The sequence below is a fragment of the Canis aureus genome, chromosome 10, assembly GCF_053574225.1.
Source record: "Canis aureus isolate CA01 chromosome 10, VMU_Caureus_v.1.0, whole genome shotgun sequence".
NCBI classification, from domain to species: domain Eukaryota; kingdom Metazoa; phylum Chordata; class Mammalia; order Carnivora; family Canidae; genus Canis; species Canis aureus.
Window position 1 is genome coordinate 6849759 of NC_135620.1, and position 22730 is coordinate 6872488.

A 22730-nucleotide genomic window follows, 5' to 3' on the forward strand; every position below is an offset into this window, starting at 1 on the left:
AAAGCCTTCTGCCACTGCCATAGCTGCTGCTGCTGCTGGAACCGCCATAGCCACCCTTGGGTTTGTGGTTTGGCAAAGTATTGGCCTCCACCACCATAGGGTCCAGAGCTTCTGCCTCCAAAATTTCCTCCTTTCATGGGTCCAAAATTTGAGGATTGATTGTTGTAATAGCCAAAATCGTTACAGCTTCCGCCACCTCCAGAGTTGCTTCCATCATTACCAAATCCGTTACAGCCATCCGCACTGCCACTGTATCCACCACCGCCTCGACTGCCACCGAAGCCACCTTGACCACTGAAGTTCCCTCCGTGACCAAAGTTGACATTCCCACCAAAACCACCTCTACGACCACCACCAAAGTTTCCAGAACCACTTCGGCCTCTTTGGCTGGATGAAGCACTAGCCATCTTTTGCTTCGATAGGGCTTTCCTTACTTCACAGTTGTGGCCATTCACAGTATGGTATTTGTTTTGTTTTGTTTTAAAGATTTATTTATTTATTCATTCAGAGAGAGCGAAAGAGAGGCAGAGACACAGGCAGAGGGAGAAGCAGGATCCATGCAGGAAGCCCCACGTGGGACTTGATCCAGGGTCTCTAGGATCACACCCCGGGCTGCCGCTGCGCCACCGGGGCTGCCCCAGTATGGTATTTTTGAATGACAATCTTGTCATCAAATGTCACAAAAGCAAAACCTCTCTTTTTGCCACTGCCTCAGTCAGTCATGATCTCAATCACTTCAATTTTCCCATACGGTTCAAAATAATCTCTTAGATGATGTTCTTCAGCGTCTTTTTTAATGCCACCAACAAAAATCTTTTTCACAGTTAAGTGGGCACCAGGTCTTTGAGAATCTTCTCTTGAGACAGCTCTCTTAGGTTCCAGAACTCTTCCATCCACCTTGTGTGGCCTTGCGTTCATGGCTGCATCCACCTCCTCCACTGAGGCATACTGACAAACCCAAAGCCTCTGGAGAGCTTGGTATTTGGATCTCTCCTTGCCACACAGTCCATAAGCATTCCCCATTGCTCAAAATGGCTCCTCAGACTCTCATCAGTTGTTTCAAAGCTCAAACCTCCGATGAAGAGCTTCCGCAGCTGCTCAGGCTCTTTGGGAGACTCTGACTTAGACATGATGGTGGTGGGAGGGGAGACTTTAACGATGCTTACTTGGCGGCGTCCAGGGGCAGAAAGGCAAATATTCTCATTATATAAGTTGTCTTTTGCTTTCTTGATAGTATTCTTCTTTGGTGCAGAAAAGTACTTAATTTTGATAATGTCCAACTTATGTTTCTTTGGTCATCTGTGTTTTTTTAAAAAAAGATTTATTTATTTATGATAGAGAGAGAGAGAGAGAGAGAGAGGCAAAGACACAGGAGGAGGGAGAAGCAGTCTCCATGCCAGGAGCCCGACGTGGGATTCGATCCCTGGTCTCCAGGATCGCGCCCTGGGCCAAAGGCAGGCGCTAAACCGCTGCGCCACCCAGGGATCCCCGGTCATCTGTGTTTTTGATGTCACATCCGTGAAATAATCATGAAATCCCAGTCATAAATACTTTCTCCAGGGTTTTCTTCTACAAGTTTTATGTTTTTAGCTTTTACAATCCACTTAGAGTTTATGTTTGTATATGGTATAAAGTAAGGTTCTGATGTCATTCTTTTGTACATGGGTATCCAGTTTTCCCAGACCATTTGTTGAAAAGACTGTCCTTTCCCCATTGAATAGTCTTGGCACTCTTGTCAAAAATCAAGTGACTATATATGGGCTTTCTATTTCATTAATTGGTCTATATATTTATTCCTATGCCAGTACCACACTGTTTTAATTTAGCGTTGTAGTAAGTTTTGAAGTCTAGAAGTGTGTGCCCATCAACTTTCTCAAGGTTATGTTGACTATTTGGGGCCATTCACAAATTCATATGAATTTTAAAAGTGGCTTTTCTATTTCTGTGGAATAGGCTGTTGGTATTTTTGACAGGGATTGTGTCAAATCTTATGTCACTTTGAGTGACATTGACATCTTAACCATGTTAAGTCTTCCTAATCATGAACATAGAATGTCTTCCCATTTATTTAGCTTTTCTTTAATTCCTTTCAGCAATGTTTCATAGTTTTCATCATACAAGTCTTTCACTTCTTTGGTTAGATTTATTGCTAAGTATTCATTCTTCTAGATGCTATTGAAAATGGGACTGCTTTACTAATTTCCTTTTCAGATTGTTCATTGCTGGCATATAGAAACAGAAGTGATTTTTGCGTGTTGATCTCGTATCCTACAACTTTGCTGAGTTCATTTTTTAGCTCTAGTACCTTTCATGTGAATTCTTTGGGATTTTTTACATATAGGATCATGTCTTCTGCAAATAGAGATAATTTTATTTATTTTTTTTCCAATTTAGGTTATTTTTATTTCTTTTTCTTGTATAATAGCTCTGGCTAGAACTTGCAGTACAATGTTAAATAGCAGCAATAAAAGCAAACATCCTGATCTCAGGGGGGAAAGCAGTGAGTCTTTCATGGTTGAATACATAACTATTCTTTATCATATTGTAACTTTCCTTCTATTCCTAGTGTTCTGAGAGGTTTTATCAATAAAAGTTTTTATAAATAAAAGGTTGCATTCTGTCAAGTGCCTTTTTCTGTATAAATTGTATCAATTGAGATGATCATGTCATTTTTTCCCCTCTTGTTCCATTAATGAGATCATGACCTGAGCTGAAGCCAAGAGTTATCACTTAACCAACTATGCCACACAGACACCACCCACCCTTCCATTCTTGGGATAAATTCCACCTAGTTATGATGAATAATCCTTTTAATACTCTGTTGGATTTTATTTGCTTATATTTTCTTGAGGATTTTGCATATCTTTTTCATAAAGATATTGGTTTTTAATTTTCTTTTCTTATGATGTCTTTATCTGGCTTCTTAATCAGAGTAATGCTGTTATAAAGTGTTTATTCCTCTTCAAATTTTTTGAAGAGCTAAGTAAGATTAATTTTAACTCTTTAAATATTCGTAGAACTCTGGTGAAGCTGTATCATCCAGGACTTTTGCTTTGTGGGGAACTTTTAAATATATATTCAATTTCTTGTTACAGTCTGTTGAGATTTTCTATCTCTTCTTAGGTCAGTTTAAGTAATTTGTGTGTTTCAGAAAATTTGTCCATTTCTCTGGGTTAACTAATTTGTTGGAATATAATTGCTTACATTTTCTGTTATATTCCTTTTCAATTCTGTAAAGCTGATAATAATGTCCCCACTTTCATTTCTGATTTTATTTATTTGCACCTTCTTTCTTTTTTTCTTTGTCAGTGTGACTAATGATTTGTCAATTTTGTTGATCTCCAAGGACTGAATTTGCCTCCATTGATTTTCTGTACTATTTTTCTGTTCTCTGTTTTCTTAATCTGGCTGGCTATTGACAGTAGGATTATAATGTGTCTTGGTATGGATTTCTTTCAGTTTATCCTACTTGCAATTTGTTGAGCTTGTTAGATTTGTAGATTTGTATCTTGCAAAAACTTGGGAGAATTTTTGGCCATTATTTCTTCAAGTAATTTCTCCGCCCTCTTCTCTTGCTTCTCTTCTTCTGGAATTTCTACAATCTGTATATTGGTCTGCTTGATGGTGTCCAACAGTACTCTTAAGCCCTGTTCATTTTTCTTCATTCTGAGTAGACTGAATAATCTTATTTAGCCTACCTTTAATTTCATTAATTATTTCTCCTTCTTGATAAAAACTGGTGTCAAGTCCCTTTATTGATTTTTAAATTTCAGTTAATATACTTTCAACTTCAGAATTCCTATTTGATTATTTTTTAGAACTTAATCTTTTTATTAATATTTTGTATTTGATGAGATATTATTCCCATACCTTCCCTTAGCTCTTTAGACATGGTTTCCTTTGGTTCACTTAATATATTTAAAATAGCTGATTTAAGGTCTCTGTCTAGTAAGCCAATGTTTGAAAGTTCTCAGGGACATTTTCTACTGATGATTTTTCTCTGTGTATGGGTATATGTTTTTGTTTCTTTGCATGTCTCATAATTTTTGTTGCTGTTGTTGTTGTTGGAAACATGATATTTTAAATAATGTGACAAGTCTAAGATCTCTTGCCCCTTTGGGGTTTGTTGTTGCTGATTGTTGTCACTTGTTTGCTTAGAGATTTTTCTGAACTAATTCAGTAAAGTCTGTATTTTTTTTGGTGGCCACTTTTGTCTTTGCTCAGTTAACTTAGTGGCCACCTAATGGTGAGACATAGATTCCCCTGAACATCTGAATCTCCCAGTTTTTGCCAAGGGGCTCTGTGTGGGTGTTGAGATATCCCTTCAACACTCAAACAGGCAGTTGACAACCCAGTCTAGGCTTGATGCCAGCTTGAGCAGTGCCTCACGATAAGCTAGATATGCTTTAGGGCTTTCTTGGGTTTCTTCCACTTAGTACAGCCTTTAGTCTTGTGCATAGCCCATAGAATGCATATGGCCTTTTAGATTTTCAAGAATAGACTGGAGCTTTTCAAAGCCCCTTCTAGGTTATCTAACTCCTGAGCTTTTCCTTTTAAACTTTTTGATGAACTTAGTGTTTGCCTCAATTGTTTGCCCACCTCAGGAGGTTGTAATATTAAACAATCGTCTACGTTATTTTCAACCAGTGCCCCTTATGAAAGGCTGTTCACACAGGCTGAACTGTGAAGTTAAGTCAAATAAAGATGGTCCTGACACGGGAGTCTTCCAGGGAACCACCGAGTAGTTCAAATAATGACAATTCTCTGAGAATGAGGCTTTTAAGAGACTTTGTGTTGCTTCCAGTGGCTGCCAGGCTACTGATCTGCACCATAATAACAGGCGGTTGATTTTCAAGGCTTCTGCAAAGCTGAGACAAAGGAAATGAAAATAAAGCAAGTTAAAATGTTATACAGCTCAGGTTGTTATTTTTTTTTAACTGAGATTTGGTTGTTTATTTTATTTGAACAAACACTCCCTTGGATCACTCCAAGATTTTGGTTATTTTCTGGAGTTTGAAATGGCTAATTCTGGCAAATTTTTCAGTGTTCACATTGCTTTCGTGGAGGAGAGAATTTTCAATGCTCCTTATTCTGCCTTAGTTCTGGATATTTATTTTGACTCTTGATCAATTTATGATGTGCTGACTCAGGTCTGAAATTCTCACTGGAGACTCCTAGGGTTGATTTCTTTACTAATAGCTTGAAACTAGATTTATGGGTCTGACAAACCTGGCTTGATTATTTAAAGGGGTTCTCTAAGAGCTTCTCCTTTGAGTTCTCTATAAACAAGATTCCTCTCACAGGCATTGTTGGTTTGAGCTGGTGACACAGCATGACCCATATTTACACAAATAAGGGCCCTTAGGGAGCTGGCACAGGGGATGTCTCTCTGACCTCCCAATTCTTGCCTATATTCTCTTTCTCATGCTACACCATATTCTTTGCCTTTAAATAAAAGCCTATGTGAAGATACTCTGTGGAGTCTGGTGAATCCTTTAAAATAAGCAAACTAAGAAAATTTTTGCAATGGTATATCCATACAATGTAGCTATAGAAAAGAATGTGAAAGATATCTGTGGACTGATATGGAAAGATACACAGAAAATACTGTTAAATGAAAATACAAGGTGCTGAAGTGCCTTTTTTTTTAAGTGCTTTTTTTAAAAAAAAGATTTTATTTATTTGAGAGAGAGACAGACAGAGCATGGGTGAGGGGAGGGGCAGAGAGAGAGGGAGAAGAGACTTCCCGCTAAGCCCCATGACCCTGGGATCATGACCTGAGCCACAGGCAGACACTTAACAGACTGAGTCACTGAGCTACCACCAGAAGTTCATTTTAGTACACTATTTTTTTACATAAGAAAGGGGGAGAAATACAAGAGTATATAATTGTATTTGCTCACTTTACATCAGGAAACACAGAAAGGATACCAAAAGAAGCTATTAAAAATTATTAACTATGAAGGCAGTGGAAACCAGGTGTCTCAAGGTAAATTCCATACTGTCTTGATTATTGAGCCTTATGAATATATCACCCATTCAAAAAAATTAAATTTCCAAAGTAAATGAAGAGAAAAGGAAAAGAAAAATTAAGTCATATGACCCAAGAGGAATAATAAAGTATTACTGAGGTTCATGGTAAGTACCAAGATATAAAGATGGAAGAATAATAGACATGCCAAAACATAAGCATGAACAAAAAAGTAAGTAGGTACAAAGATACAAAGGCAAAGTTCCACTTGAGTATCATATAAAAGCCTTGGATTATTGTTTTGGTTCAGGATTTCCAATCTGCAGCAATGATGATATTCTGGGCAAGATATTTCTTTGTTGTAGGGGGCTGTCCTGTGTGCTGTAGGAAGTTCAGCAGTATCTCTAGCCTTTATTCACTAGATACCAGTAGCATCCCCCCTCACACACAAAATTGTGACAACCAAAAGACTTCATACATTGGCAAATGTCCAGGGGAGGCGAGTCACCAAAAGCACCTCCAGCTGAGAATCACTGCTTTCGCTAGTCTGAATCATAAGTGGGTTTTCTGAGTATCTCATTAAGAAATTTAAAAAAAAATTTTTTAGTGAATGTTTTCCTAGCAACTGATCTAGTTCCCAGAACTCATCTTTCAATGAAATGTCAAAAATTTCATATAATAGTATTTTCCAGTTCTTTTTAAATTAACATATGCCTGACTCAGCTAGTGTTTTATTTAGCAACTGTTGAGTGACATTAGTGCTTTATCAGAAATATTTTCCCTTTTTAAAATTTTTTTTTTTATTTATTTATGATAGTCACACACACAGAGAGAGAGAGAGAGAGAGAGAGGCAGAGACACAGGCAGAGGGAGAAGCAGGCTCCATGCACCGGGAGCCCAACATGGGATTTGATCCTGGGTCTCTAGGATCCCGCCCTGGACCAAAGGCAGGCGCTAAACCACTGTGCCACCCAGGGATCCCCAATATTTTCCCTTTAAATAAGATATTTAAATCACTGAATCATTTGGTGCTATTTTATTACTTTGAATCTTTTTGTGTGGTAGTCAATTGCTATTTGTCTAATGATATAGATAAATGGAATCAAACACTTGTGTCTGCTTACACACTTTTCAGTAGAGTTTCTTATATAAATGAAGGAAGGGAGACACCTCTAATGTGAATTTGTGTGTGTTTTTCTAATTATTCATTCATGAAAGACACAGAGAGAGGCAGAGACATAGGCAGAGGGAGAAGCAGCTCCATACAGGGAGCCTGATGTGGGACTCAATCCCAGGACTCCAGGATCACGCCCTGGGCCAAAGGCAGACAGACACTCAACCACTGAGCCACCCAGGCATCCCTCTAATGTGAATTTGAAGTGACTCTGTTACTGACTCCTTTTCTTTCTTTAACCTTTCCTGGGGAGTCTGGAATCCTTCAAGCAATTGACCAGTGGGCAGTAAGGACAAGAATTAATTAGCTTTGCATCTGTGATAACCCCCATCTCAAGATAACCTGAACTCAGAAACCCCCCCCTTCCCCGCTAGCTCACAGTTCTGGCAGCCTGACTTGCAGTAGGAGAAACAGAAGGAGCTTTTTCTCCCTCAGCTCTACCCAGGATCTTCTGGGAGTGATGCTGGTGGCCATAATTATTTTTAAACATGATCGTTCCATTCCTGAAGAAAAATCAAACCTGTAATCAGGACCGGCCCATAGATTACAGCATAACCATACGCCTGAGCTTGGTGTCAAGTCTCCTTCCTCCTTCCTGTCCTGCTCCGGAGGTTTATTCTTAATGTGATTCATTTTAGTTGGAGGAGCAGGGAAGGTCACACTTCCCAGGAGAATGAATCACCTTGGTTTACCCCCTCTCTGAACTCAGGTGGAAGGCTTTCCTCATTGGATGGGATCTACAGTTCCGGAGGAAAGCGAAGACCGTTTTCGGGCCCAGACGGAAACAGTTCTCTTCGTTCTGAAAATCTAAAGATGGGATACGCTCAAAGGAGTCTTGGGCCAGCTGCCGAATCTTGCAGTCCTCTCTCCTGTTGCCCAGCGCCTGCTAAGTGCTTGCAACGGCGCTCCCGGCGCGGGCGAGTGCGTGCGTGCGGAGTCGCAGCTCGGCTCCCGGGCGTGGCAGCTCTCCCTGGAGCACCCGCTAAATAACAAACAGATGCCCTAAATGCCAAAGACCTCACCGACGAGGGCACCACCTGGGAAACGAGTCCCGGCCTGGCAGCCTCTGTGAGCCAAGGCTAGCGCACGACTGTTGCACGAAAGGAGCGGGATTTGAAAGCCGATCGTCCCCTTTCCCCCTTTCCCGGGGACGTCCCCTAGGCCCCCAGAGCGAGCCTCAGGGGAAGTCTCCCCGCCTTCCCGCCGGCCACTCCTCCAGGCCTGCTTCCCAAGCGTGGGGAAAGGCTCGGAGGTTCCTGGCCTTGTTTCCACTTTGCACTCGCCGCCTGGGCTGCGAGAGTCCCCGGCTCATTCCGGAGGCGAATTTAGGGCCAGCGATTTGGCTCGGGGAGTTAGTTCTGAGTTGTGGCCGTCCCTCACAGGGTGATTTCAGAGTGCGTCTCCGACAGTCCAGGTGGTCAAGCCCCTCACCCCACCCCCAGCACTCGCAGCCCGGGCCAGTGGCCAGCAGGTGTGCTGGCCGCAGACCTCCTGCGTTCCGGGAGCGCAGTGCGCTCTGCACTTGTCTCTTTTCCGACCACACGTGAAACCGCGCCAGGGCGCATCCGGCAAGTCTCACGAACCCAAACATCCCCGTCGGAGGTGTCCAAGTTCGAGTCTGGCCCGACCGCCCCCTTCCCGTTCCCACTTGGAAGCCTCCTCTACGAGGGCTTTCCCTTTGGACCCAAAGGGGCGCGCGCTGCGGTGCGCGGGATCCGCCTCTTCCCCAGGCCCCGGCGGGGCGGGGATGGGTAGGCAGGGACCTGGATCTGATTAGCTGGGAGGGGAAGCCGTGGTCCCAAGCGCTCGCTCCTGTCTCCCGAGCTCCTCGAGGCAAGGAGGAGACAGGGAGGAGGGACGGCACAGAGGAAGAGCGGGGGTCCCATCACTCGCACCCCGGTCGAGGCTTGCCGCCGTCTGCCGGCGGCGCTCGGCTCGCGCTCGCCGGGGGCCCAGCCATGGGGCCCCCTTCCAGCTCCGGCTTCTACGTGAGCCGCGCGGTGGCCCTGCTGCTGGCGGGGCTGGCGGCCGCGCTCCTGCTGGCGCTGCTGGTGCTCGCCGCCCTGTACGGCCGCTGCGCGCGCCTCCCGCCGTCGGAGCTCCGCCACCGCGGGCGCCCGGACGCCGCGCCCTCCCCGACCCGCTCGCCGGGGCAGCCTCTGGCCACCGGGCAGACCCGCCCCAGTCGTGAGCCCGCGGGGACGGCCGCCCCGGGCACCTGGCGACCCCCGGGGCCCTGGGACCAGCTGCGCCTGCCGCCCTGGCTCGTGCCGCTGCACTACGAGCTGGAGCTGTGGCCCCGGCTGCGGCCAAACGAGTCCTGGGCTTCGACGTTGACCTTCACCGGCCGCGTGAACATCACGGTGCGCTGCACGGTGGCCACCGCGCGGCTGCTGCTGCACAGCCTCTTCCTGGACTGTGAGCGGGCGGAGGTGCGGGGTCCTCTCCCCTCCGGCGCGGAAGACCGCACGGTGGGCCGCGTGCCCGTGGACGACGTGTGGTTCGCCTCCGACATGCAGTACATGGTGCTGGAGCTCGGCGGGACCCTGCAGCCCGGCAGCCGCTATGAGCTGCAGCTCAGCTTCTCTAGCCTGGTGTACCAGGACCTCAGGGAGGGACTCTTCTTCAACGTCTACACGGACCAGGGCGAGCGCAGGTAAGGGCAGGCCGGCCGGGCCCCCGCTCTGGCTGAGAGTCCAGCCGCCTACCTGCGTCCAGGTGCGCGTCTCCTGCCCTTCCCCCAAAGCCCCCGTCACCCGCGACGCCCTCCTGTAGACGCAAAGGAGGGCGCCTCCTTCCTCCCTTCCCTTCAGAACCCCTGCTTGTGATCAAGGCGACAGACCGTCCGTGGTCCGTCCTCTGGCCACTTTTTAGCGCTGTCCCTGCCCATCCTCCAGTTTGTTGCTACCCTAGAAGTTCACCGCCGTCCCCAGAAAGCCCCCCTGCCCCGCCCCACCTTTGCCCTAATCCAAGGTTGCTTCACCAGCGGGAGCAATCCCTGGCTTGGTCCGCGGACCGGCAGGAGCGGTACGTCTGGGAATTCCTTGGAAATGCAAATTCCCCGCCCTGGACCAAAGGATCAGAACCTGAGTTTTAACAAGATCAGAGGGGGATTTCTGGGTGTTAAAGTTGGAAAGAAGCCCCGGGCTGTCGCACTCTTGCGCCCCCGCAGTTCCCTGCGTTCCCTCCGGAGCGTGCCCCAGCGCTCAGCTGGCTGCTCCGTCTCTTTCCTCGGCCCTAGCGCTCCGGAGCAGCTGTTCTTGCAACAAATAGACTCACGTCGGTGCTGTTCTCATATATATTTTTTTCTCCTTGCTGAAGTTCTCCAACACTTAAGGATCCCCTTTAACTCATCCCCTCCCATCCCCTGCCTGGAGTCTGGTTTTGGGGTGACCCGCAGCTTTCCCGACCCCTCCCCTCTGATACTAAGCAACTGCCCTGCCTAGTATCACCAGCCGGAGCTTTTGGGATTTCTTTCGCTGGGAAAAAAGTAAAAATTTAAAAAAACTAAATATAAATATAATAATAATAATAATAATAATAATAATAATAATAATAATAAATAGCGGTGAAAAGAAACCTCCCCCTCTGAGTTTGCAAGCTTACGTAGCATACATGTGTTCTCTTTACACTCATTTGGGATAATGTTTTCCACACGGAGTGTTTCCAGCTCAGGAACTGCCTTTTTCCACGCTCTGTGACCATGTTACTGACCCACCTCAGGCGAGCGCCAGGGAAATACTTTATGTGAAAGATACCAAAAAGGTCTTTCTTCAAACTGGCGCTCTTTTTTGCATACACTGGTGGAGCATTTGCGGTTTACACAATTGGGTGTACTTTGCCTTTTATTATTAGAGACAATGTTCTCAAATGCAAAGAAACCTACTAAATTACCCTCCCACCCACACACACACACACTAAATCATCTCTGGCATTATTTTCAAAACTTCAAGGCTTTTAAAATAAGTTTAATAAGCTGCCTTAGTGGATGTGTAATCTGTAACTTTTGTTTAAGGACTATATGCTCATTTTTTTTTCCTTTCAAAAATGCATCAATGCTTGAAAATATAGTTTTGAAAATTTTCTCATCAAGGTGATGTGTTACCAGACTGGAGGGCACTGGGAACGTTTTGCAATTACTGTGCGTGTGGTTTAGAGTGCAAGATTTTTCAGGAGGGGAAAAAAAAGGACACTGAATGCACATGGGGCGGTAGTTTCTGCTGTGGGTCAGTACATCTTCGACTGCTAACCCATCTCTTCCCTTTTAATGAGGCCGTAGCCTGGATAAACTGCCCTAGCAAATATGGGAAATGAAATTCCCTTTCCATTTTTCTGTTGTGTTGCCAACTCCAGTGGTAACTAGAAACCATATTTTGAGAACATTAAAATTCAAACAAGCAGAAATCCTAATAAAGTCCCACAGATGTTCAGAGGCCAATGTAGTGTTCCAGACTTAGGACGTCTTTGCAGGAGCTGTTGCTTTGAAAGTGCTCTTCTGGGTCTTTGCTTGGGAAACCACAAGAGAAAGAAACCTCCCATTGAGCCTGACGCCAAGGTCACCAAGAATGTGGACAAAATGACAAGTGTGGTGAAGCTGATTTTGAAAGCCCGACCAGGCCTGAGTTTGAGCTGTGTGACTTGAGTCAGGCCCTGCATGTCTCTGAGTTGATTCCTTCATTCAAGGCATAGACACAAGTGTCAACCTTTAGAGTGTTGTGAGAATTGATGAGAAATTAATGCACAAGCTGTGCAGTGGTCACTATCTCATTAGCTTGGTGTGTAATTGTCAGGAGCAGCCTCTTGCTATTGAAACACTGCACCTGCCACGTTCCTGGAAGATGTGAGCCTCAGGAGGAGATTCGCACCTGGGGAGAAGCTGCCTACAGATTTCACATTTTTCTTGCCCTGTCTCTGATGCCAGCGGCCAGCAGTTGGAACAGGTTTACCTCTCTTCTTTGGTGACCCCTTATCATGGTCTGGACAGGCTGAAGTTTTTAAATAATTTTACTCAACACTAAGGAAAAGAAGAAGAAGAAGAAGAAGAAGAAGAAGGAGGAGGAGGAGGAGGAGGAGGAGGAGGAGGAGGAGAAGGAGAAGAGGAAGAAGAAGAAGGAGGAGGAGGAGAAGAAACTCATTCTAGAAAATACAAAAAGCATCCCTATCTCACACTTTTAAGGCTTTACAATTTTCTAGCTTCAGAGGTTGCTGGGGATGCTTCCTGTCTGTTCTCTGCCTTTCTCCACTTGGCTGGTACCATCACACTTCTGCCCTTCTGCCATATAGGAGACATTTACTGGATGCTTTAGATTGTGCTGCTGTATGTCAGTGTCTGCTTCTCTCATTCCATGTGTAGAAAATTGAGGGCAAAATCCAAATGTTAATGTTCCTCAAAACAGTGTTTCGCAGACTTCATTCTCTGGCACATCAACCTGGAAGGTTTTGCCATATTCACATGCCTCTGGCTGTATTTTTTGCTAAAAAATATCGCTCAATTTAAACAAAAATATTAAGTAGGTTTGTTAAAAAGCGACTCTACATCATAAATGGGAAACCATTTGGAGCCCTGATGAGAGCTGAGAGTCATGGTGCTGTACGGTCCAATACAATGGAAAAACGATGTTCCTAAGTTCCCCTGTTAACGATGGTCTGCTGAAGGATCCGAAGGCTCTGAATCTAGGGCTACTGTCTCTTTGTTAAAAAGAGTAATTAGAATTAGATGTTGAAGATAAATAACACCAAACCAAGATTTGCTCTTGACTTTACCAGAATGATTAATAGAATTGGAAAAAAGACTATCTCATATGTGAGTCAGATCTACGTAATAGGGTGTCCAAGAGCTACCTCAAATCCCTCTCCCTCTATACTTGGGGAAATCCTGAATTAGAGTAGTGGTTCACAAATCTTTAATGTATATGAGAATCACCAGAGGAATTTATCAAAGTCTTGGGGGCACACCCTCAAAAATTGCAGATCAGTCCACTCGTGTTCATGGTAACATTAGTCATAATAGTCACAAGGTGGAAGCAATGCATGCTCACTGATGGATGAATGGATAAACAAAATGTGGTTTATACATACAAGGGAATATTATTCAGCCTTAAAAAGGAAGGATGTGTTCTGGGGCACCTCGGTGGCTCAGTCGGTTAAGTGGCCAGCTCTTAATCTCCACTCAGGTCTTGATCTCAGGGTTTTGAGTTTGAGCCCTACCTAGATTGGGCTCCCTGCTGGGCATTGAGCCTATCTAAAAAAAAAAAAATAAGAAGATTCTGACACATGCTACAACATAGATGAACTCTGAGGAGACTGTATTTAACTACCACATAGAGTAGTCAGATTCAAAAATAGAAAGTACAGTGTTGGTTGTTAGGAACTGGGGGAGTGGGAAGTCACTGATAAATGGGGACATTTTGTTGTTTCCAGTTTTCGTCTATTACAAATAAAGCTTCTGAGAGCAATTGTGTATGAGTGTTTGGTTGAACATGAGTTTTCACTTTTCTGGAATAAATGCCCAGGAGAGTAAGTGGTGGGTCATACAGTTGTTTCATGTTCTGTTTTTAAGAAACTGCTAACTTAAAAAAAAAAAAAAAAAAAAGACAAGAAAAGAAAATGCTAACTTGTTTCCCAAAGCATCTGTACTATTTTACATTCCCACCAACACTGTATCAATGATAGTTTCTCTGCATCTCAGGCACCATTTGCTTTTACCACTGTTTTCTTTTTTAGCTGTCATGATGAGCATATAGTGATATCTCTTTGTGCTCTTCCTTTGCATTTTTCTGATCTATAGTCAGACATGTTATCCATTGTGCCACTGGCCCTCACTTAATTTGCATTTTTCTATTGGCTAATGATGTTCAGCATCTTCTTATGCTTATTTGGCATCTGTATATCACCCTTGTTGAAATGTCTTCTCATGTCTTTTGCCCATTTTCCAATTGAATTGTTCTTTTTGCCATTGAGTCCTGAGAGTTCATGATATATTCCAGATTGGAGTTTATTGAGACATATGGTTTACAAATAGGTTCTCCTAGTTTGTAGCTTGTTTTTTCATGCTTTTAATAAGGTCTTTCAGGGAGCGAAAATTTTGAATTTTAATAAAGTCCAATTTATCAATTATTTATTTAATTTTATTTTTTCCAATTTATCACATTTTTAAAATATTTTATTTATTTATTTGAGAGAAAGAGAGCACAAGCAGAGGAAGGGGCAGAGGGAGAGGGAGAAGCAGACTCCCTGCTGAGCAAGGAGGTCAATGTGGGACTCAAACCCAGGACTCTGGGATTCTGACCTGAGCTGAAGGCAGATGCTTAACCGACTTAGCCACCCAGGCACCCCAATTTCAATTTTTTAAATAGGCCATGCTTTTGGTATCATGTCTTGGAATTCTTTCTTAAAAAGACTATTTTAGAGTAGTTTTATGTTTAAAACCAAATTAGAGGGTGGTACAGAGATTTTCCAAATAGCCCCTGCACCTGCACATGTATGGCATCACCCATTATGGACATTGCTCACCAGAATGATACATTTTTTAAAATAGATTTTATTTATCTATTCATGAGAGACACAGAGACAGGTAGAGACACAGGCAGAGGGAGGAGCAGGCTCCCTGTGGGGAGCCTGATGTAGGACTCGATCTCAAGACCCCAGGATCACACCATGAGCCAAAGGCAGATGCTCAACCACTGAGCCACCCAGCACCTTGATACATGTTTTTAACCAAAGATGAACCTATATTGACACATCATGATTCCTCAAAGCCCATAGTTTACCTTAGGGCTCGCTCTTGGTGTTGTACATTCTACGTGTTTGGACAAATGTATAATGAGATACATCTATCATTCTACTATCATACAGAGTATTTTAACTGACCTAAAAATCCTGTTATTTGCCTATTCATCCCTGCCCCAGTCATTGATCTTCTTGTCTCTATAGTTTTGCCTTTTCTAGAATATCTTATATTTGGAATCCTACTATAGGTACATAGCCTTTTCAGATCTGGCTTCTTTAACTTGGTAATATGCATTTAAGATTCCTTCATGTCTTCTTATGTCTTGATCATTTCTTTTCAGCACTAAGTAATATTTCTTTGTCTGGGTGTACCCTAGTTTACTTATCTATTTTATTTTATTTTATTTATTTATTTTTTACTTATCTATTTACCTACTGAAAAACATCTTAGTTGCTTCCAAGTTTTGGCAATTATGAAAAAAGGTCTTCTAAATTCTTTGTGCAGATTCTGCGTAGACATAAACTTGTGTAGACATAAACTTTTACTTCTTAGATAAAAGAAGAGCCTAATTGCTGAGTCATATGGTAAGAATATGCTTAGTTTTATAAGAAACCACGAAACTGTCTTTCAAAGTGGCTATACTATTTTGTATTCCCACCAACAATGTATGAGAGTGCCTGTTGCTCCACATCCTCACTAGCATTTGGTGTTGTCAGTGTTCTGGACTTTGGCCATTCTAATAGGTGTTCGGTGGTATCTTATTGTTGTTGTTGTTTTTTCCTTATTGTTGTTTTAATTTGCATTTCCCTGAAGACATATGATGTGGAGCACTTTTTAATATCTGTATAATTGAATATATAGTATAATATACATAATATGTATTATATGTTAATATAATATTTATTATATATTATATATCATATAATACAGTATATATTATACATGTAAATATAATACCTGTATAATTGCCATCTGTATAATTTCTTTGGTGAGTTGTCTGTTGAGGTTTTGGCCTATCTTTCAGTTGAATTGCTTGTTTTCTTATTGCTGAGTTTTAAAAGTTCTTTGTATATTTTGGATATCAGATATGTCTTTTGCAAATATTTTCTCCCGGTCTGTGGCTTGTCTTCTCATTGTCTTTATACTATTTTTTACAGAGCAGAAGTTTTCAGGGTTTTTTGTTTGTTGGTTTCTTTTTTACATTTCTTTAAATTTAAATTCGATTTGCCAACATATAGTATAACACCCAGTGCTCATCCCATCAAGTGCCCTCCTCAGTACCTGTCACCCAGTTACCCCATCCCTCCACCCACCTTCCCTTCTGCAACCTTTTATTTCCCAGAGTTAGGAGTTAGGAGTCTCTTCCGTTTTTTGTTTTTGTTTTTAAAGATTTTATTTATTTATTCATGAGAGACATGGAGAGAGAGGCAGAGACACAGGCAGAGGGAGAAGCAGGCTTCCCACAGGGAGCCTGATGCGGAACTCAATTCCAGGACCCTGAGATCACGTCCTGAGCCCAAGGCAGACACTCAACCACTGAGCCACCCAGGCATCCCAGAGGTTTTCAGTTTTAAAGAAGTCCACTTTATCAATTATTTCTGTCACGGATCATGCCTTTAGTGTAGTGTCTAAAAAGGTATCACCATACTCAAGGTCATTGAAGTTTTCTCCTATGTTTTCCTGTAGGAATTTTTTTTTAATTTTTATTTATTTATGATAGTCACACAGAGAGAGAGAGAGAGAGGCAGAGACACAGGCAGAGGGAGAAGCAGGCTCCATGCACCGGGAGCCTGACATGGGATTCGATCCCGGGTCTCCAGGATCGCGCCCTGGGCCAAAGGCAGGCGCCAAACCGCTCCGCCACCCAGGGATCCCTCCTGTAGGAATTTTATATTTTTGAGTTTTATATTTTAAAGTGACCTATTGTGAGTTTATTTGACCCATTATAAGTTACATTTTGTGAAGGGTATAAGGTTGGTGTCTAGGTTCAATTTTTTTTCATGTGGATGTCTAGTAGTTCCAGCAATGTTTGTTGAAGAGACTATCACTACTCCATTGCATTGCCTTTTCTCCTCTGTCAAAATTCAGTTGACTGTATTTATATGGGTCTCTTTCTGGAATCTCTGTTCTGTTCCATTGATCCATTTGTCTATTCTTCACCAATATCACACTCTTTTGATTACCATAGTTTTACAGGAAGTCTTGAAGGCAAGTAGTATCAATCTTCCAAGTTTGTTCTTCTCTTTCAATATTGTGTAGGGTATTCTGGGTCTAGTTGTCTCTCCATATATAAACTTTTGCTTCTCCATATAAACTGGTTTGTTGATATCCACAAACTTAACTTGCTGGGATTTTTATTGGGATTGCATTGAATTTACAGACCAAGTTGGAAAGAACTGACATCTTGATAACATGACTCTACCTGTCCACAAACATGGAATATATCTCCATTTATTTAGTTGTCTTTAAAATTTCATTCATCAAAGCTGTCTACTTTTCTTCATATATATCTTGTACACATTTTGTTAGATCTATACTTAAGTATTTCATTTTGGGGGATGCTAATATAAATGGTATTGTGTTTTTAATTTCAAATTTCACTTGTTAATTGTTGGCATGTAGGAAAACAATTGACTTTTCTATATTAGTCTTGTATAAATAAAACTTACTATAATTGTTTATTAGTTCCAGGAGTTTTTTGGTCAATTCTTTTGAATTTTCTACATAGACCATCATGTCATCTTGACTAAAGAGTGTTTTGTTTCTTTCTTCCCAATCTATACATCTTTTATTTCCTTCTCTTGACATACTACATTAGTAAGGACTTCCAGCATAATGTTAAAGAGGAATGGTGAGAGGGAACCTTCTTGCCTTGTATCTGACCTTAGTGGGAAAGTTTTCAGTTCTCATCATTAAGTATGAAGTTTAGCTGTAGATTTTTCATAATCTTTTTCAGGATAGAGAAGCTTCCCTCTATTCCTATTTTACTGAGAATTTTTATCATGAATGAATATTGGATTTTGGCAAATGCTTTTTCTGCATCTATTGATAAGATCATGTGATTTTTCTTATTTAGATGTGATGGATTACACTAATTAGTTTTCAGATGTTGAACCAGTCTTGTATATCTGAGATAAGCCCCACTTGCTTGTGGAGTACATTTCTTTTTATACATTGTTGAATTTGATGTGCTAATATTTTGTTGAGAATTTTTGCATCTGTGTTCATGAGGGATATTGGTCTATAGTTTTCTTGTTTTTGTAATGTCTTTGTCAGGTTTTGGTTTTGGGGTAATGCTGTCCTCACAGAATGTGTCAGGGATTATTTCCCCGCCTTTATCCTCTGAAAGAGATGGTAGAGAATTGGTATCTTTTGTTCCTTAAGTGTTTGGTAGAATTTACCAGTGAATCCACCTAGGTCTTGTGCTTTCCATTTTGGAAGGTTATTAACTATTGATTCAATTTTTAAAATAGAGGGTTATTCAGGTTGTGTCTTCTGGGTGTTCTGACAGATTATGTCTTTTAAGCAATTAGTGCATTTTATCTAGATTATCAAATTTGTGAACATAGACTAGTTCATAGTACTCCTTATTATCTTTTTAATGTTCATGGAATCTATACTGATGAATCCTCTTTCATTTCTGATCTTAGTTTTGATATGTTGAATTAATATTTATCATGTGCATTATTGTTTTCTATTTATTACCATTGTTCTTTGTTCCTATTTTTGTCTTCTCCTTTTATGCCTTTCTCACTATGTTCTGCCAATCTGTGAATATAGAACGTATGTACATTTATTTAGATCTTTGATTTGTTTCATCAGCATTTTGTTGTTTTTACCATACAAGTCCTATACTCTACCAATAGATAGAGTGCTTTGGATTTCCTGGTCCAAGGTCAAGTTGGGAAATTCAAACCAAATCTAACCCATTAGCATTTAATTTTATTTGAGCAATTGTAAATGGTTTTGTATTTTTAATTTTAATTTTCATGTATTTGTTGCTACTATCTAGAAATACTGAATTTTATATGTTTATCTTGTAACCCATGACTTGCTCATCTCACTTACTAGATCTAGGAATTTTTTTGTAGATTCCTTGGACTATTATAAACAAAGCTTCTATAAATATTCATGTATAAGTCTGTGTATTAATTCTTTGTATGAATTCATTTCTCTTAAGTAAACAACTAGAGGAGTGGGATGGTTAGAAAATCTAGAAAGTAAGTGTTTAATTTCCTAAGAAATTATAAAATTGTTTTCCAAATATTTTGAGGATTTGATATTTTCATCGATATTATTGGAGAATTCTAGTTGTTTATTCTCAGCAACATTTGGTATTACTGCTAGGCTTTTTCATTTTAACCATTCTAATAGACGATTCTCATTGCAGTTTTAATTCATATTTTCCTAATGACTAATATTGTGCATCATTTCCTATACTTACTTGCCATCCATGCATCTTAGTGAAGCATCTGTTAAAACTCTTTTGCCCATTTTTGTTGTTTGTTCATTTTCTTATTGTTGAATTTTCTACGTAAGTGATCATACTGTTTCAGATAAAGACAGTTTTACTTTGTTACTTTAGGTGCCTTTTCTTTCTTTTCTTTGCTTTACATCCATGTCTACACCCTCTATTACAGTGTTGGATAAAAGTGGTTAAGTACAGATATCCTTGTTTGTTCCTTAAAGTGAAAGCTTTCAGTCTTGCACTGTTAATTATGATTTTTTTCCTGTCGTTTTTCTTCTTCTTCTTCTTCTTCCTCTTCTTCCTCTTCCTCCCTCCTTTTTCTCTTCTTCCTCCCCAACTCCTCCTTTTCCTCCTTCTCCACCCTTTTGTAGATTGAGGAAGTTACCTTCTGATTTCTAATTTTCTGAGAATTTTTATCAGATTGGATGCCAGATTTTACCAAATGCTTTTTCTGCATCTATTGAGATGATCGTGTGGTTTTTCTTTTTTAGTCTATTACTATGGTCAATTACATTGATTGATTTTCTAATGATAAATTAACATTGTATTTGGAAGATAAATCCCACTTGATGTATTATCCTTTTTTGTGTTTGTTGCATTTGATATACTAAAATTTTGTTTTTAACTTTTGTATTCATGTTCATGGGTTTTCTTTTTCTTTGTCTTGTTTTGGTATCAGAGTAACACTGGCTTCAAATGATAAATTTAGAAGTTTTTATTTTTTTAAGTTTTTGGAAAAATGTATATGGAATTGGCATTAATTCTTCCTTAAATTCTTGGTTGACTTTCACTAATGAAGCGATGTGGGGCTGGAGGTTTTTTTTTTTTTTTTTTGTGAGATGTTTTTTAACTATAATTAAATTTCTTTAATGAATAAAGGGCTATTTTGGTTATCTATTTCTTCATGAGCAAGTTTTAGTAGTTTTGGTCTTTCAAGGAATTTGCCCATTTAATCCAAGTTGTCAGATTTAAGTATAATTAGTGTTTTTCAAAATATTTCTTTATTATTATTTTAATATCTATAGAAACTGTAGTGATATCACCTCTCTCATTCCTGACATTGATCATTTGTATCTTCTCTCTTTTGAGAGCTTAAGCCCTGGTTTTTATATCATCTCTGCCACTTACTATCTAGCCAGTTGCATATACTCTAGAGTCTTCAGGTTTTTTTAAGTTAAAAGGGTGAGGTTCTCCAAAATATCTTCCATTTTTGATAGACAATAAGTGTGATCAGTCTACCTTGAGATTTGCCTACATTATTAATCTTCTTGTAGAACCAATTTTTGGTTTCTGATCTTCTCTATTGTTTTTCACTTCAATGCTTTATGTATTATTCTTTATTATTTCCTTTCTTTTTTTTCTACTTTCTTTTTTGAAGATGTATTTATTTATTTTAGAGAGAGAGTACATGCAGGATGGGGAGGGGCAGAGAGAGAGGGAGAGAAAGAATGACAAGCAGATTTCATTGCTGAGTGCAGAGCACAGTGATCTCACAACCCTGAGATCATGACTTAAGCCAAAATCAAGAGTCAGATGCTAAACCAACAGCCACCCAGGTGCATCTTTTTCTTTTTCTATTTTCTCCAGGCAGGCACAAGGTGATTGATTTAAGATATTTTTTTCTTCTCTAACATAAGTGCTTAGTGGTATAAACTTTCAAATAATGTCATATTGTTTTTAAATTTTTCATTCAGTTCAACATACTTCACAATTTCCTTTTTGACTTCTTCTTTGACTTATAGGTTATTTAGAACTTCGCTATTTGATTTCCAAATATTTGGGCATTTCTCATTTTTTTATTGAATGCCTCATATTTCAAAGTTTATGTTGCTGAATGCTATATTTTGTTACATTGCTTTAATGAACGCTGGTCTTCTCTGGGTAGGTACATAAGCTATTTGGTGACCTTCTCGATTCTTGTTTGATCTCCCATGGCTTGTGTTTAAGTTCCTTGAGAGAGGATCAAAAGTTGCCTTTACTCTAGGGCTACATTAGCCCATTGCTCAGGCATTACCTTCCTGGTGTCTTTTAAAAATTCCATTTATTCTGGAGATTCCTTTTTCTTTCTTTCTTTCTTTTTTCTTTTTCTTTTTTTTTTTTTTTTTAAGATTTTATTTATTTATTCATGAGAGACACAGAGAGAGACAAAGAGAGGTAGAGACACAGGCAGAGGGAGAAGCAGGCTCTATGCAGGGAGCCTGACGCAGGCCTCAATCCTCCGTCTCTAGGATCACGCCCTGGGCAGAAGGCGGCACTAAACCACTGAGCCACCCAGGCTGCCCTCTTCTGGAGATTTCTATACTTTGGCTTGGGGGAATTTGAACAACTCCCAGCACTGTGTGAGCTCTAGGAATTGTTCAGCTCTCCTTTCCGTGGTAGCTGTTCTTTCCTTCCCCCACAGCATTTCTTTGCTTGACCTCCTAAAGTGCAGATTAATATTTGAACAAAGACTCAGCAGCAGGGGCAGGGTTGGGGAGGGGAGTGGATTCTATGCAGATTTCTGGATTTCTACCCTGCAGATTTTAGCTATCTAGATCTCCCTGGGCATCAGTCATAGTCTCCTCAACTCACTGAGACCACTGAACTCAGTTTCTGTTCCCTCCACCTGAGCTACAGTTGAGAAATTGCTTCCAGGTAAACAGGGTGCTTGTAGAGTTCACCTCATTTGTTCTCTTCTCTTGGGAATCACAGCCCTGTGCTTCCTGTTATCTAATGTCTGGAGACAGCTGTTCCATATATTTTATAAGGGTTTTTAGTTGTTTCCAACAGAAGGCTAATGCTAGCCTATGTTACTCCATCAGGGTAGAAAATAGAAGTCATCTCTAGATTTGGAAATGTTATTAATTATAAAGTTAATCCTCAGTCTTCTTCATGATATCTTAGTTGGCTTATGGTTTTTATTACATTATATTCCACAAAGCACATAAAAAGACCCCAGGAAAGGTAGCTGGAAAGGACCACAGGCTGGAGCGCTGAAGCCCTGGTTCTGGTACTACCTCGGTCACTTACCTGTTTTCTAACCAGTTGTATAAATTCCCAGGGCATTAGCTTTCACCTCTATAAATTAAGATGGTGGGACTCTCCATTTTTCTTCTACTTTTGAAAGTCAATGAAAGAATGTATAATCCCATTCTTGTTCACAGTGTCCTTTAGGAATATGTCCTGCTTTTCTGATCATGCCATGTCCTTTATAAAATATAAGACAGAAAAGGGAGGTCTTCAGAGAAATGAGAATAGGATAATCAAAGGATGAGGGTGGCTAGTGTGAAATGGCTGGAAAAAATTAGGATCTTTGTCTGAGACAAATTAAGGGGAGATCAGTATGCTCAAAATCAATCGCTGTGTGCAGGTGTAGTAAGAGTGAACAGAGAATTGCAAAGGACTTCCT

The 22730-nt window shown here is 40.8% G+C and overlaps 1 protein-coding gene across 1 annotated transcript in view; it reads left to right on the top strand.

Annotated features, from left to right (window-relative positions):
* Positions 1-8898: 8898 nt before the first annotated feature.
* The window catches only part of LVRN (laeverin), a 66829-nt gene continuing 52997 nt past the window's right edge, over positions 8899-22730 (top strand). The window contains exon 1 of the mRNA XM_077911278.1: positions 8899-9801. Within this exon, the coding sequence (XP_077767404.1) occupies positions 9104-9801 (698 nt within the window). The 5' untranslated portion in view covers positions 8899-9103. The remainder of the gene's footprint in view (positions 9802-22730) is intronic.